At 47.5% G+C, this 17,544-nt stretch overlaps 1 protein-coding gene across 7 annotated transcripts in view; it reads right to left on the bottom strand.

Moving 5' to 3' along the window:
* The window catches only part of MGA (MAX dimerization protein MGA), a 242,418-nt gene that overhangs the window by 212,619 nt on the left and 12,255 nt on the right, over positions 1 to 17,544 (bottom strand). For 4 of the 7 annotated variants that reach the window (XM_073586410.1, XM_073586450.1, XM_073586460.1 and 1 more), the window contains exons 1-2: positions 7,481 to 7,666; positions 2,884 to 3,976 (exon numbers count right to left, since the gene is read on the bottom strand). In XM_073586410.1, coding sequence (XP_073442511.1) covers positions 2,884 to 3,929 — 1,046 coding nt within the window. In that variant the 5' untranslated portion in view covers positions 3,930 to 3,976; positions 7,481 to 7,666. The other 3 variants (XM_073586415.1, XM_073586424.1, XM_073586433.1) reach the window with 2 other exon arrangements.

Here is a 17,544-nt window from a genome sequence, read left to right as displayed (position 1 = left end):
ATTGGCTCCTATCAGCCCTCTGTGATGCAGTTGCAGGAAAACAAGGTGTCACCACAGCAGCATAGGATCCACGGAGCAGTCTAGTGCCAGATAAAGGCACCCGTGGAGCAGCCCGGGGCCAGCTAAAGGCACCCGCAACTGCCATTATGGTATTTATTCGTGTGAATCTCAAACACTAAGTGCAGTGAGGGGTTAAAAATTTGTAAAAAGGGCTTTTATGTGGACATCCATTGAGTGGGTGGGAGGATGTCCACTTTATCTCCACCCCAGGGTGTGGTCTGGGGTTAAGTAGCTCAGGGGTCCCCAACCACCGGTTCGCGGCCCAGCACCGGGCCGTTGCAGTGCTCTTGCCGGTACGCGGACTCAAGGGGAGCCGGCGGCGGTGCAGCAGCTGATACTCACCTAGCGGTCCCTGTCGGTGCGGCGGCTTCATCCAGCGCTGAGCAGTCAAGTGTACCGCTCATTTAAGGTCATGAATATGGACGCCACTGATCTCCCATAAGCGTGGCATCCATATTCATAGACCTTAATGAGCGGTAGCATGTGACCGCTCCGCACAGGAGCTGAAGCGCCGTGAGATGCAGGGAGGGAAGTTCAGCGACGGGAAGGAAGTTCAGCGATGTGAGGGAAAGTATGATGGGGGAGCCGAGCGGAGCCATATATACAAGGGAGGGAGTGTGGGAGCGGAGCCATAAATAAAAGGGAGGGAGAGTGGGAGTGGAGCAATAAATACATGGGAGGGAGAGTGGGAGCGGAGCCATATATATATATAAGGGAGGGAGAGTGGGAGCAGAGCCATAAATACATGGGAGGGAGAGTGAGAGTGGAGACATATATACAAGGGAGGGAGAGTGGAAACAGAGCCATATTTACAAGGGAGGGAGCCATGCATACAGGATGGGACAGGGGATCCATGCATACAGGATGGGAGGGTGGGAGCGGAGCCATGTATACAAGGATGGGACAGGGGATCCATGCATACAGAATGGGAGGGTTGAAGCAGAGCCATGTATACAGGATGGGAGGGTGGGAGCAGAGCCATCTATACAGGATGGGAGGGTGGGAGCGGAGCCATGTATACAAGGATGGGAGAATGGGAGCAGAGCCATATATACAAGAAGGAGAGACATGTATACAAGGATGGGACAGGGGAGCATGCATACAACAGGGGAAGACACACAGAGCTGGACAGGACGGGGAGAACCACACATACATTTTCTGATGATTAGAAAATAATCAGCATGTACAGAACTCCAGTACAATTTTTCTTAAGTGCTCAATGCTCCATTTCCTTGTAGGTTCCAATCATCATTAGCAGTGACGGTCATCAGTAGAAGCAGCCCAGTGCTCCCACTGAAACAGAGAAACAAGCCAGGTGCTCCCACTCATTCAAAACCTATGGTGAGCCGAGTCACATTATAAATGTTATAATTAAATAAGTATGCACTGCTAAACTACAACCGCGTCCATAGCCCCGCCCCCTTATGACCAAAGCCCCGCCCCTGTCACACCTCCATCCCCGCCCTGCCGGGCCATGGAGGGATGGTCTTGCTTGAAGCCGGTCACTGGTGCAAAAAAGGTTGGGGACCACTGAAGTAGCTGACCTCCAAAGGCAGTAGGTGTTCAGTGTCTGGAGAGGAACAGTCCAGAGAAGTGGTTGTGCTGGAACCAACCTGAACCGTGTATGTTCTGCTAGCGCTGAGCAGGAGGAACCCCACTCTCAATACTGTGAATTGTGCTACCATTTTGTTTTGTTTTCCTGTTTTGCCCAGAATAAACCAAAGGAAGTTCTTAAAGAGACAGTGTTCCCATATCTACCGCCATGTACAGGCAAACGAGACGATCTACCACAGGATATCTATCTATATAGCTTACACCACCCCTTGTACCCATTAAGAAATAAAGAAATTAAATTAAAGTTATACATTTGATATTGCCAGATCGTTGAAAGGGGTGAAAATGGTGTCTGAAATAATAATCAGACATGGGGTACTTGCTGCAAGATTCTGCATTGCTCATCGGCAGTAAATTAGGATAGAATGTGTGTGGATGGGGTTGAGGGGGTTCGCAAAAAACATTCAGATTTAACAAAAAAGGGATATGATTTAAGAGGCTCCAAAATCCCGTGTTAAAAATTAGTTAAAAAGTTGGCAAACCAAGCGGTGGTGTCAGTTATGGTTTTAGTCAAGCAGATTTGTAGGAACATGCTGTATCAAGATTATCTGTTCTTTCATTGGGTGACTGGGTAATTTATGGTGGCATAACAATTACTGTTATCAGCGGCACATCAGTCAAAAAACAGAATACTGTTTGGGGACAGAACGATCATATTAGTGATAGTTCTGCCACCATTGTTTGTCAGCTTGTGCAAACAACTTGTCAATTGGAGCTCATTTAGGCGTATTGATTTCGACACTTTTAAAACAGATTTATCAATTTCAGACCATCCTGTCAAAAGCTGGCCATATACGAGAACGCCATCTCCCTAACACCCCATAAAAGTGAGCGCTCGACTCAGCTATGTATTCACGTGCTTAGGGAGTGATTAAAAGTCTACCCTAAAAACAAAAAGGATGGGCAATTGAAATTTTGACAGCCCAATCCTTCACTCCCCCACGAAATACATCAGGGAAGAGTTAGGAGGTCCCCATACAAACAATGACTGGTCGGCCTGTTCCATCAAAATCAAATGATTTTCCTATTTTCATCTAATGTTTTTATCCACTAACAATTAACATTTATAATATAAATTAATATGTTTTTATAGATAGAGGCGACAATGGAGTTTTATTTTTTACCCTCAGCCAGAAATCTTAAACTGTAGCATTGGTCTGTGCGTACTCTACCGAGTCACACGGAAAAGATACACGGCTATTACTTTACCTTTTAATGACATCTTCATTTTGCTTAGAATTTTTGGCAAGCTCGGACTTGGATTTGGTAAACCTCAGTAAATCCTGCACTGTGCTGAATCTTTCATTCTCTTTGTCACAATCTAAATACTCAGACATTCGAAATAATTCCTGCAGCTTTTCCATATTGCCGGGATCCTCGTTTTCCACATCATTTTTACTGCTTGAAGAGTCCACTTCCGATTCAGATTTAAGCTTCACATCTTTACCTGGTCGTCCTGTTACCATCCCTTCCCTAAAGCCTTTAGCAAAAGGGTTGCAATCGATTTTTAGCTGGGTGATTTGGAAATTCTGATAGGCTGTGACGGCAATAAATTCTGTCTGTGGGAAGGTGAAAGTGTGAACATCGGGTCCGTTGAGCTGAATTACCTCAGAGGCCTTTTCGGCAGGTACCACGTGTAGACGTGGCAAGTAGCGATGCATGGAGTGAAGAATGATGTTACCATCTTGGTCCAAAATATTGTTGGTCAACTTCAGCTTATAGAAAGAAACCGGTTGATGCATCCAGTACTGCCCCGTAGATGGAGACTCTGGGTGAATGAAAACCCTGCCCAGAACATGCGGATCTGCTTTCCCTCCAGGTTCCCAACACTTTCCATTCCACTTATGACGGTAGTTATCTAGAGGAGTGATATCCATAACGAGGATATATTTTAGATAAGGGTTTAAACCAGATATCCAATATCGACAATAGGGAAACATGCGTCTTCCTTGCTTTGTTAGGACCATTTCAGTGTTACAGCGGTAAAACTCATTCCACATGTTATTATTGTCTAGGGTCACGGTAATCTCCCCAGATACACAATTAGCTGAAAGAAAGAAATCAGATTTTGATTCATTGGGACCAGTTGTGATAACCGGAGCTACGGAAGACATATCCCTGTTGGCCACCAGGATCCCTTCTTCTTTCGAACCATCACCGTGCGAAGGATGAAGGATGACAAAGAAGGCAGGAGCTTTAGACAGTGGTTTGCTTTTGCCTTCTGTGCCATCTATCCGAGTTGCTTCTTCCTCCATGGCGGCTGTAAGATGTGGAAGATTATTAAACCGTCATCTGCATCTTTCTGAAAAGAAAAAAAAAAAAAAAAAAAAAAAAATTGTATTCCTCTGACAAATAACTCAACAAAAGAATATTTTGCATTCCTACATCAAAGGCAACTATGAAAGTTTTGCTATTCAAAAAAGAACAAAAAAAATATGGTAGTGTATAGAGTAATGGTCACACGCTTGATCAGTGGAGGTTCCCTGTAGTTAGCGAAAAATAACCTTTAATGACGTTTAGTTTAGGCAAAAAAAAAAAAAGTAACGCTTTAGGCTATGTGCACACGTTGAGTTAATGGATGCAGAAACTTCTGCTTCATTTCTGAAGTTCTTGTCAGGAAAAACACAGCTGCAAAAAGGAGCATTTTGGTGCGTGTTTTACCTGCCTTTTTGACTGATTTGAATGAAGTCAATTGTGAAATACGCAGGGCAAAAAAGCACAGAGAATTGTCATGCTGCAGATTATTTTCTGTACCAAATCTGCAAGTATTTCACTTTGCTGACATCAGGATTGCATGAGGTTTTGCTTGCAAATCTGCATGGCAAAAACGCATCAAAAATCCACCAGATCTGCAACCTGTGCACAAGCCGACAACCAAAAGTTCCCAAAACACTATCCCCGGACATCAATGTCATCCTACTATGTGATCCCTCCGTGCTAAGATACACCACAATTCTGTCCCCCAGCGCATTCTCCTGTCGGTGTGAGAACAGGGTCCTGTGGATTGTTCTCCATCATGGATAAAAAAAAAATACTTAGTCCCTGAGAAACGTGGCAATAAACACACAAAGCACAGGGGAAAAACCAGAGCCAAATCTCCCAATGGTTGCTGACACACTGAAGGGGAGAACCAGAGGCATTGACACCACCAGCGGGTGATTTGGTCTCCCCCATGCAAGGGGCAGGTGATACATGGCTGAGGGTCAGACTTTCTTTGGTGGGGGCAGTAGACTTGTGATACATGGGGGGGCAGACATTAGTTTAGCGATGGCAGGAGCCTGGTGATACATGGAGGCAGACATTAGAGATGGCAGGAGCCTAGTGATACATGCGGGGCAGACATTAGAGATGGCAGGAGCCTAGTGATACATGAGGGGCAGAGACATTAGAGATGGCAGGAGCCTGGTGATACATGAGGGGCAGACATTAGAGATGGCAGGAGCCTGGTGATACATGAGGGGCAGACATTAGAGATGGCAGGAGCCTGGTGATACATGAGGGGCAGACATTAGAGATGGCAGGAGCCTGGTGATACATGAGGGGCAGACATTAGAGATGGCAGGAGCCTAGCGATACATGCGGGGCAGACATTAGAGATGGCAGGAGCCTGGTGATACATGAGGGGCAGACATTAGAGATGGCAGGAGCCTGGTGATACATGAGGGGCAGACATTAGAGATGGCAGGAGCCTGGTGATACATGAGGGGCAGACATTAGAGATGGCAGGAGCCTGGTGATACATGAGGGGCAGACATTACAGATGGCAGGAGCCTGGTGATACATGAGGGGCAGACATTAGAGATGGCAGGAGCCTAGCGATACATGCGGGGCAGACATTAGAGATGGCAGGAGCCTGGTGATACATGGGGGCAGACATTAGTTTAGGGATGGCAAGAGCCTGGTGATACATGGGGGCAGACATTAGTTTAGGGATGGCAAGAGCCTGGTGATACATGGGGGCAGACATTAGTTTAGGGATGGCAGGAGCCTGGTGATACATGGGGGCAGACATTAGTGAAGGCAGGGGCCTGGTGATACATTGGGGCATACTTTAGGGATGCCAGAAGCCTGGTGAAACTTCGGGGCAGACATTAGTTTAGGGATGGCAGGAGCATGGTGATACATGGGGGCAGACATTACGGATGGCAGGAGCCTGGTGATACATGGGGGCAGACATTAGAGATACCAGGAGCCTGGTGATACAAGGGGGCAGACATTAGGGATGGCAGGAGCCTGGTGATACAAGGGGGCAGACATTAGAGATGGCAGGAGCCTGGTGATACATGGGGGCAGACATTAGGGATGGCAGGAGCCTGGTGATACATGGGGGCAGACATTAGTTTAGGGATGGCAAGAACCTGGTGATACATGGGGGCAGACATTAGTTTAGGGATGGCAGGAGCCTGGTGATACATGGGGGCAGACATTAGGGATGGCAGGAGCCTGGTGATACATGGGGGCACACATTAGGGATGGCAGGAGCCTGGTGATACATGGGGGCAGACATTAGGGATGGCAGGAGCCTGGTGATACAAGGGGGCAGACATTAGTTTAGGGATGGCAGGAGCCTGGTGATACATGGGGGCAGACATTAGGGATGGCAGGAGCCTGGTGATACATGGGGGCAGACATTAGGGATGGCAGGAGCCTGGTGATACATGGGGGCAGACATTAGAGATACCAGGAGCCTGGTGATACAAGGGGGCAGACATTAGTTTAGGGATGGCAGGAGCCTGGTGATACATGGGGGCAGACATTAGGGATGCCAGAAGCCTGGTGAAACTTGGGGGCAGACATTAGTTTAGGGATGGCAGGAGCATGGTGATACATGGGGGCAGACATTAGGGATGGCAGGAGCCTGGTGATACATGGGGGCAGACATTAGAGATACCAGGAGCCTGGTGATACAAGGGGGCAGACATTAGAGATACCAGGAGCCTGGTGATACAAGGGGGTAGACATTAGAGATACCAGGAGCCTGGTGATACAAGGGGGCAGACATTAGAGATACCAGGAGCCTGGTGATACAAGGGGGCAGACATTAGTTTACGGATGGCAGGGGCCTGGTGATACATGGGGGCAGACATTAGGGATGGCAGGTGCCTGGTGATACATGGGGGCAGACATTAGTTTAAGGATGGCAGGAGCCTGGTGATACATGGGGGCAGACATTAGGGATGGCGGGAGCCTGGTGATACATGGGAGCAGACACTAGTTTAGGGATGGCAGGAGCCTGGTGATACATGGGGGCAGACATTAGTTTAGGGATGGCAGGAGCCTGGTGATACATGGGGGCAGACATTAGGGATGGCGGGAGCCTGGTGATACATGGGGGCAGACATTAGGGATGGCAGGAGCCTGGTGATACATGGGGGCAGACATTAGGGATGGCGGGAGCCTGGTGATACATGGGAGCAGACATTAGTTTAGGGATGGCAGGAGCCTGGTGATACATGGGGGCAGACATTAGTTTAGGGATGGCAGTGGTGTCCAGACACTAATTAGTAACCCTTCACTCTCCACTACAAGGCTTTGGACTGCAGACACAGCTGCCCAGCACGAGGCCAGTCTGTGGACAGATGTCATTGCCTGATGCCAGAACACTGTGTGAGCAGCCCCCGTGCAGTCTGGGCCAGTGGGCTGGCATAATCCTGGACGAGCCGACTGTCACATATCAGCACGATTGTCAAAATCCTATCCTGATAATTCTCCTCACGACACACACTATCCCGGAGACATGCCGTACGTGCGCCGTCACACAGGTATCCTCGCCGCCAGCTGTGCCTGTCCTCCAGGCGCTGCATACCTCACACTTTCCCTCCAGGCCGAGAGCGGCGGCCGGGTCCCAGCTCCGTCCTCCCGCGCTCTGCAGGAGACGTGGCCCCGTTATTGCTTTACGAGCAGAGCGGCTTTATTTCGTTGTTTTTATTTCTGTCCTCAAGTTATTAGAAGAGGCTCAGCCGAATGCGCAAGCGCAGATGTGTTTAGTGACGTCACCTACTGGCATCTGCGGCGGCAAGAACACGAGGCTCCAGTCACGTGCTGCTGCCGCCTAGAAAAGACGTAGGGGAGGAGCTTATAGTGCGAGCGGCCACACCCAGGTCATAACGAGTCCTGCAATGTACGGGCCTAGTGTACATCATGGACCTACCACAAGCAGCATACCATGGACCTACCACACCCACCATTCCATGGACCTACCACACCCACCATACCATGTACATACCACACCCACCATTCCATGGACCTACCACACCCACCATACCATGTACCTACCACACCCACCATTCCATGTACCTGCCACACCCACCATACCATGTACCTGCCACACCCACCATTCCATGTACCTGCCACACCCACCATACCATGTACCTACCACACCCACCATTCCATGTACCTGCCACACCCACCATACCATGTACCTGCCACACCCACCATTCCATGTACCTACCACACCCACCATACCATGGACCTGCCACACCCAGCATACCATGTACCTGCCACACCCACCATACCATGTACCTACCACACCCACCATACCATGGACCTACCACACCCACCATACCATGTACCTACCACACCCACCATTCCATGGACCTACCACACCCACCATACCATGTACCTACCACACCCACCATACCATGTACCTACCACACCCACCATTCCATGTACCTGCCACACCCAGCATACCATGTACCTACCACACCCACCATACCATGGACCTGCCACACCCAGCATACCATGTACCTACCACACCCACCATACCATGTACCTACCACACCCACCATACCATGGACCTACCACACCCACCATACCATGGACCTACCACATGCAGCATACCATGTACCTACCACAACCAGCGTACCATGTACGTACAACATTCAGCATACCATGTACCTACCACACACACCATACCATGTACCTACCACATACACCATACCTACCATACCATGTACCTACCACACGCAGCATACCATGTACCTACCACAACCAGCGTACCATGTACGTACAACACTCAGCATACCATGTACGTACAACGTCCAGCATACCATGTACCTACCACACACACCATACCATGTACCTACCACACACACCATACCATGTACCTACAACAGGCATACCATGTACCTACCACACGCAGCATACCATGTACCTGCCACACCCAGCATACCATGTACCTGCCACACCCAGCATACCATGTACGTACAACGTCCAGCATACCATGTACCTACCACACACACCATACCATGTACCTACCACACCCACCATACCATGTACCTACCACACCCACCATTCCATGTACCTGCCACACCCAGCATACCATGTACCTACCACACCCACCATACCATGGACCTGCCACACCCAGCATACCATGTACCTACCACACCCACCATACCATGTACCTACCACACCCACCATACCATGGACCTACCACACCCACCATACCATGGACCTACCACATGCAGCATACCATGTACCTACCACAACCAGCGTACCATGTACGTACAACATTCAGCATACCATGTACCTACCACACACACCATACCATGTACCTACCACATACACCATACCTACCATACCATGTACCTACCACACGCAGCATACCATGTACCTACCACAACCAGCGTACCATGTACGTACAACACTCAGCATACCATGTACGTACAACGTCCAGCATACCATGTACCTACCACACACACCATACCATGTACCTACCACACACACCATACCATGTACCTACAACAGGCATACCATGTACCTACCACACGCAGCATACCATGTACCTGCCACACCCAGCATACCATGTACCTGCCACACCCAGCATACCATGTACGTACAACGTCCAGCATACCATGTACCTACCACACACACCATACCATGTACCTACCACACCCACCATACCATGTATCTACAACAAACGGCATACCATGTACCTACGACACACAGCATACCATGTACGTACAACACTCAGCATACCATGTACCTGCCACACCCACCATACCATGTACCTACTGTACCACACCCACCATACCATGTACCTACCACACCCACCATACCATGTACCTACCACACGCATCATACCATGTACCTACCACACCCACCATACCATGTATCTGCCACACCCTGCATACCATGTACCTACCACACGCATCATACCATGTACCTACCACACCCACCATACCATGTACCTGCCACACCCAGCATACCATGTACCTACCACACCCACCATACCATGTACCTACCATACCATGGACCTACCACACCCAGCATAACATGTACCTACCACACCCACCATACCATGTACCTACCACACGCAGCATACCATGTATCTACAACATTCGGCATATCATGTACCTGCCACCCCCAGCATACCATGTACGTACAACATCCAGCATACCATGTACCTACCACACCCACCATACCATGTACGTACAACGTCCAGCATACCATGTACCTACCACACACAGCATACCATGTACCTGCCACACCCACCATACCATGTACCTACTGTACCACACCCACCATACCATGTACCTGCCACACCCAGCATACCATGTACCTGCCACACCCAGCATACCATATACCTGCCACACCCAGCATACCATGTACCTACCACACCCACCATACCATGTACCTGCCACACCCACCATACCATGTATCTACAACATCCAGAATACCATGTACGTACAACGTCCAGCCTACCATGTACCTACCACACACAGCATACCATGTACCTACCACACCCACCATACCATGCACCTGCACACCCAGCATACGAAGTACCTACCACACCCACTATACCATGTATCTACAACATCCGGCATACCATGTACGTACAACGTCCAGCCTACCATGTACCTACCACACACAGCATACCATGTACCTGCCACACCCACCATACCATGTACCTACTGTACCACACCCACCATACCATGTACCTGCCACACCCAGCATACCAAGTACCTACCATACCATGTACCTACCACACGCAGCATATCATGTACCTACCACACCCACCATACCATGTAACTACAACATCCAGCATACCATGTACCTACCACACGCAGCATACCATGTAACTAACACACACACAGCATACCAAGTATCTACAACATCCGGCATACCATGTACCTACAACATCCGGCAAACCATGTACGTACAAAATCCAGCATACCATGTACCTACCACACCCACCATACCATGTACCTACCACACGCAGCATACCATGTACCTACCACACCCACCATACCATGTACCTGCCACACCCAGCATACCATGTACCTACCATACCATGTACCTACCACACCCACCATACCATGTACCTACAACATCCGGCATACCATGTACCTACCACACGCAGCATACCATGTACCTACCACACCCACCATACCATGTACCTACCTCACGCAGCATACCATGTACCTACAACATCCGGCATTCCATGTACCTACCACACACAGCATACCATGTACCTACCACACCCAGCATACCATGTACCTTCCACACCCAGCATACCATGTACCTACAGCACCTAGCATACCATGTACAGTACGTACAACACCCAGCATACCGTGTAACTACCACACCCAGCATACTGTGTACCTACCACACCTAGCATACCATGTACCTACCACACCCAGCATACCATGTACCTACTGTACCCACCATACCATGTACCTACCATACCATGTACCTACAACATCCAGCGTACCTGCAACACCCATCATACCTTGTACCTACCACACCCATCATACCATGTACCTACAACACCCAGCATACCATGTACCTACAACACCCAGCACACCATGTACCTACCATACCCACCATACCATGTACCTACCACACCCACCATACCATGTACGTACAACACCCAGCAGTCAGCACACCATGTACCTACCATACGGTGTACCTACAACATCCACCATACCATTTACCAACAACACCCATCATATCAAAGTACCCGTCAGGTTTTTACATACATGTAACATATCATATGGTCACGCCGTATGTGCCAGAGTGGAGCTTCATTTTGCCAAAGCGGTCTGCTTTGCTCTCAGACCGGGGGACCAAGTTGAGGACTGGATGATGTTTCCTGGGATGTAGTTAAAAGGCTACAAAAATGTACAAATGAAAAGATGCTTTTAAAGGGACTGTCAGTACAGAATGACTGTTCAAAGCAGTACAGGTGCTTGGTGCACCATGGCGTGGCCAAACATTTAAGGCCAGGTTCACACTTGCGTTTGGGTAGAGTGCGTACTTCCTCCCTTAAGCTCCGCCTACTTACACATTTCTTCCCTTAAGCTCCGCCTACTTAGGCATGCATCTTGCATACCTATCTTTAACATTGGGTATGTAGGGACATGCCTTGTGTCACGTGGACCCGTCCTGTGTGACGCGACCAGCAGGCCGGTAACTAGAACAACAAGACGCGGCACGTGATACTGTCCTGTGTGACATGGCTCGCAGGCTGGTAACTAAAACAAGACAAGGGGTAGGGAAACTGTTACAACGGTGGGCCCTGCGATAGGGAAAGGGGACGTGGAGTCCTCCTGCATTCCCCTGAGTCAGTGTCCCTAACGCTCCTAACGTTCCCTATGCCAGTTCCGCACCGGGCACCGATCAGGAACCTGTCGCCCTAGCACACCCTACACCTATCCCTCGCTAGGGAACTGGGTGGCGCAGGCACTGGCCCCACCGCTGTACTAATACACACTAAGGAAAAACACAAATGGGGAAACACAACTTAGCTTTACTCTGTTGCACTTGCTCCTGGCAACAGAGTCCACCACCAGCATGCAGCTCTCCTCCTGAATCGCTGCCACCAAGCTCTGTCAGAGCTACAAGGAAATCCCCTATGACTCCTTCCACACCAGGGCTAAGACAGTGCTGCAAGGAAAGCTCTCCAGCTCCTTCCTCCACCAAGGATGGTTGAGTGAACACTATCACCAACACTGATTGCAACACCTGTGACTCTTTTATAGCAGAGCCTGCAATCACACCTGCATTATAATCATGTGCACTTAACTAAAGAAACAAGAGTGCAATGACGCCAACCACCACCGGGGGCAAACTTAGAACAAACGACACCACAGTGCAATAGTGCTAATGGATCATGACACCTTGTATGAGGATGTGTCCGCATGCGTCATATTGACATGCCTGACAACTGCACAGAAATGAAACATGTTGCTTTAAGCAGGCACGTCAAAACGACGCATGCGGACGCATCCGCATACAACGCATGTACCTGCATACCCAATGGTAAATATAGGTACGCAGGACGCATGCGGAAGTAGGCGGAGCTTAAGGGAGGAAGTAACGCAGCCCTACGCACTCTACCCAAACACAAGTGTGAACCAGGCCTCAGTATGCCTTTTCACCTACTTGTTTTCCCTCGATCTCCACTCTTCTCTGGCTCTATGAAGCCAGAGCTGTCAATCAAAGAAGAGGTAGGGGTTAGAGATAGATGGAAAACAAGCAAATAAGAGGATGTATTTAAATGTTAGCCCACACCATGAAACACGAGCATCTGTAATTCTGTGCTTGAAGTAGATAGACCCTATTGCGCTATTTTCTTCTCCAGCCTTATTCTATAAACATTCAGAATAGCAGATTGTGCCAACCTGATCTATAGAATTCTGCGTTTAAAGGGATTGTCTGGTCAAAACTGAAAAGTCTACAGTCAGTCTCTGTGACTGCAGACTTATGAAGCCCCCCAGCACATGCACTGTACGCTATGAGGATTCACTCGTTTCAGACCTGGGAACAGAGGATATGTATGCCTTATACCAGGGGTCACAAACACGCGGCCCGCGGGCCGCATGCGGCCCCTGAGGCAGGCATCTGCAGCCCGCAGTGCCCCACATGTCTCATGCTAGAGAGGAGTGTGCTGCTCTGTAGTGACTAGACTCGAACAACCTCTTCACCACAAAAACATCCCATCTCGTGACTCCTCCCTCCTTAAGTACTGACTCTAAATTACAAATAACTATTAATAAAAGGGGCTGTGTCGTGAAGACAGCCCCTATCCAAATGTCCTACTAGGGCACATGGTTGTAATACGGCCGGTATCATCTGCTTTGGCAGACTGGATAACCAGTCATCTGAGTGGCTTGCCCTGTAGTACCACATTGGAATCTTCATGCTCATAGGCTCCCATCTTAAAGGGAAGATAAGATAGGTCATCAACAAAGCACTTTAAGTGAGAATTCCTAAAATATAACTTTTAATATAGATTAAAATGTAGATACAAACAATATTACCCATTCCTCAAGGCAAAAAAAGACAAAAAAATAACCTATAATCAGGTCAATAAGGTATTAAAAAGTAGTGAAACTGACAGTGGTTCAGTTCACATATGCTAAAACACTGGCTTTGGAATCCTATATACAATGACAATGGTCACATTCACATAACTGTGCTTGACAATTATACTAAAGTATACAGAAAGTAATATAAATTAGAAAGATCTAACCCAGATCCCTGTGTCCAGATGAGGCTCCAGAGGCAGGGCTCAAGTCATGTAAAGCTAGATAAAAGCCTTTCATCAATGAGAAGCAAAGGAGAGCCAGGCTGAAGTTTGCCAAAGACCATAAGGATTGGACCATAGAGGACTGGAGTAAGGTAATCTTCTTTGATGAGTCTAATTTTCAGCTTTGCCCAACACCTGGTCGTCTAATGGTTAGACGAAGACCTGGAGAGGAGTACAAGCCACAGTGTCTTGCACCCACTGTGAAATTTGGTGGAGGATCGGTGATTATCTGGGGATGCTTCAGCAAGGCTGGAATTGGGCAGGTTAATATTTGTGAAGGACGTATGAATCAAGCCGCATACAAGGTTATCCTGGAATAACAGTTGATTCCTTCTGCTCAGGCAATGTTCCCCAACTCTGAGGACTGGTTTTTCCAGCAGGACAATGCGCCATGCCACACAGCTAGGTCAATCAATGTGTGGATGAAGGACCACCACATCAAATCCCTGTCATGGCCAGCCCAATCTCCAGACCTGAACCCCATTGAAAACCTCTGGAATCTAATCAAGAGGAAGATGGATAGTCACAAGCCATCAAACATAGAAGAACTGCTTAAATTTTTGTACCAGGAGTGGCATAAGGTCACCCAAAAGCAGTGTGAAAGACTGGTGGAAAGCATGCCAAGACGCATGAAAGCTGTGATTAAAAATCATTCCACAAAAAACTGATTTCTGAACTCTTCCTTAGTTAATACAATAGTATTGTTGCTTCTAAATGTTTCTTAGGCTATGTGCACACGCTGCGGTTTTTGCTGTGGTTTTGGCCCTGCGGAACCGCAACAGTTCCGCAGACATGGTACAGTACCATGTAACCCTAAGGGTTTTCAAAACCGCAGTGCTCACGCTGCGTTTTTTTCCACGCGGTTTTGCTGCAGTTTTTTTTCCGCAGTATGTCAATTGTTTCTGCGGATTCCGCTGCGGTTTCACACCTTTAACATAGTAGAGGTGTGAAACTGCAGGGCAAAACCGCAGGCCAAACCGCAGCAAAACCGCAGGTCACTTTACCTGCGGTTCCGCGGGAAAAAACCCGCAGGTGAATCTGCAGCGTGTGCACATAGCCTTAGCATTATTTGAGGTCTACAAGCACTGCATTTTTTTTATTTTGACAATTTCTCGTTTTCTGAAAATAAATACAAAACTCAATGCTTGGAAATTCGCAGAAATGTTGTCAGTAGTTTATAGAATAAAAGAGCAATTTACATTTTATTCAAAAATATACCTATAAAGAGAAAAATCAGACAAATTGAAAATTTTGCAGTGGTCTCTTAATTTTTGCTAGAGTTGTATGATGAGGAGCTCAGTGCACTCTTGCGGTGGCCAAATAGTTCAGTGCACCATCCCACCTAGTAGCAGGGCTGTGAAGTCATTAAGCCAAACCTCCGGGTATGTGCACACGGTGCGGATTCTGCTGCGGATACGCAGCGTTTCTGCAGCTGCAGGTCCGCAGCAGATTTAGGTGCGTTGTACAGTACCATTGTTACGAATAACATAATATTATAGGTAGATGGTTGACCCAGCTTAGGGGGAAGGAATTTTTTTCCCTATGGAGAAAATTGACTTCTACTCTGTGGGTTTTTTGCCTTCCCCAGGATCAACAATGCAGAACAGCTGCACTAAAAATAGGCTGAACTAGATGGACATAAGGTCTTCCTTCAGCCTTCAAAACTATATGTATGTAAATGGGCTGTGGAGTCGGTAAGCCAAACCTGCGACTCCGACTCCTCAATTTCCCTTACACCGACTCCGACTCCAACTCCGACTCCGACTCCCACACATATTGCTTATATTTAAGTGAAAAATTTATTGTAGTACAATGTGAACCTCAGACATTTAATCATTTTTATGATCCAATAATCAAGATATTTAGATAGAACAGAATATATATTGAAAAGTGAGTAATTTGCGCTAGCAGGATACCATTCAAAGGTTGCAAAGAAATATCTACAATGGAGCTGGTTCACAAAATATATGTACCGATACCTTCGTTCAGATGAGTAAGGAACTGGTCGAAGGATCCTTCCTCAAGCAGGGTCCCGGTGCACAGATGACGCTGCAAACAGTAGTGATGCTGACGAAAATGAGCTTGAGAACGTTAGAGTTCAGTTGGTGAATGCAGGTATTGGACGCTACTCCGGCCGGTAGCAAGCGTCCTTCTAGTCGCGTGACCGCCGCCGACACCCGGCGAGTAAAACGGCACGAGTACAGTCCAAAAGCCGGCAAGGTAGCAAAAGGTGCAGGACCTTGCGTGACGTCACGGTCACGTGGAACACCACGTGACTGGCTAGTGAGCACAAAAACGACCAAAAAGCTGTCTTACGCGTTTCGGAATCACCGGATTCCTTCTTCAGAGATGGTCTATAGTGCTCAATTAAGTTCATATATACCCGCAGTCTCCAAACTCCATGTTCATTGATTAAAGGCAAACAATTCAATCTCGCTGTTTAGTCCATTAGGAACAAGTGTATTCATTTCAAAAATCAGTCTACTTTCTTCTCTTGACATTTGTTGAATAAAGTTCCCCTTCCGCCAGCTTTTTTTAACCACTTTAATACCCGTAACTTTAACATTTTTAATAGAGCCTCCATGCTGATTAGCAAAATGGTGTGAGAGAGGGTGACCCATAAATCTGTTTCCAATATTGCGCAAATGTTCTGCTAACCGGACATGCAATGGGCGTTTTGTGCGTCCTATGTACAGTTTCCCACAGGGGCATGTAATACCATATATAACCCCTGTGGTATCACAGGTTATGAAATCTTTAATTTTTACCTCCGCAAATTTATTAGTAATCCCTCCCTGTTTTTTAGAGGTCAGTTTTTTACAGGGGCCACACTTTCCACACGGAAAAAAACCCCCTGGTAATTTCTCCGGATTTAAAGTGATACTACTTAGAGGTTTAGAAATAGAGGGGGCTATAAGATTTCCCAAATTTTGCGCCTTCCTAAAAATAAACCTAGGGTATGTTGGTAAAGATTCCCCTATAACCTTATCATTTCTCAGGATATTCCAATGTCTCCTGACAATTTTTTTAAAAATGGTACTATTAGAGTTATATTGTAAAATTATGGGGGTGTCTTCCATAAAAGCATTGGCATTTTTTCTCATACGTTGTTCCAATAATTGATCCCTTGGAATTTTTTCCACTAGTTTTTTTGTTTTCACTAAAGATGTTGGATCATAACCCTTGTTGGAGAACTTCTTCATCATTGCCTCTGCCTCTCTATCAAAATCCTCCCTTTTCGAACAGTTGCGATAGGCTCTAATTAATTGACTTTTTGGAACATTCAATAGCCAGCTAGGTAAATGGCAACTGTCAAGTGAAATAAAATTATTAGAATC

The sequence above is a fragment of the Dendrobates tinctorius genome, unplaced genomic scaffold (genome assembly GCF_039654945.1).
Source record: "Dendrobates tinctorius isolate UK_male_01 unplaced genomic scaffold, ASM3965494v1 ptg000010l, whole genome shotgun sequence".
Taxonomy (NCBI): domain Eukaryota; kingdom Metazoa; phylum Chordata; class Amphibia; order Anura; family Dendrobatidae; genus Dendrobates; species Dendrobates tinctorius.
This window is presented reverse-complemented; position numbering and strand designations above follow the sequence as displayed.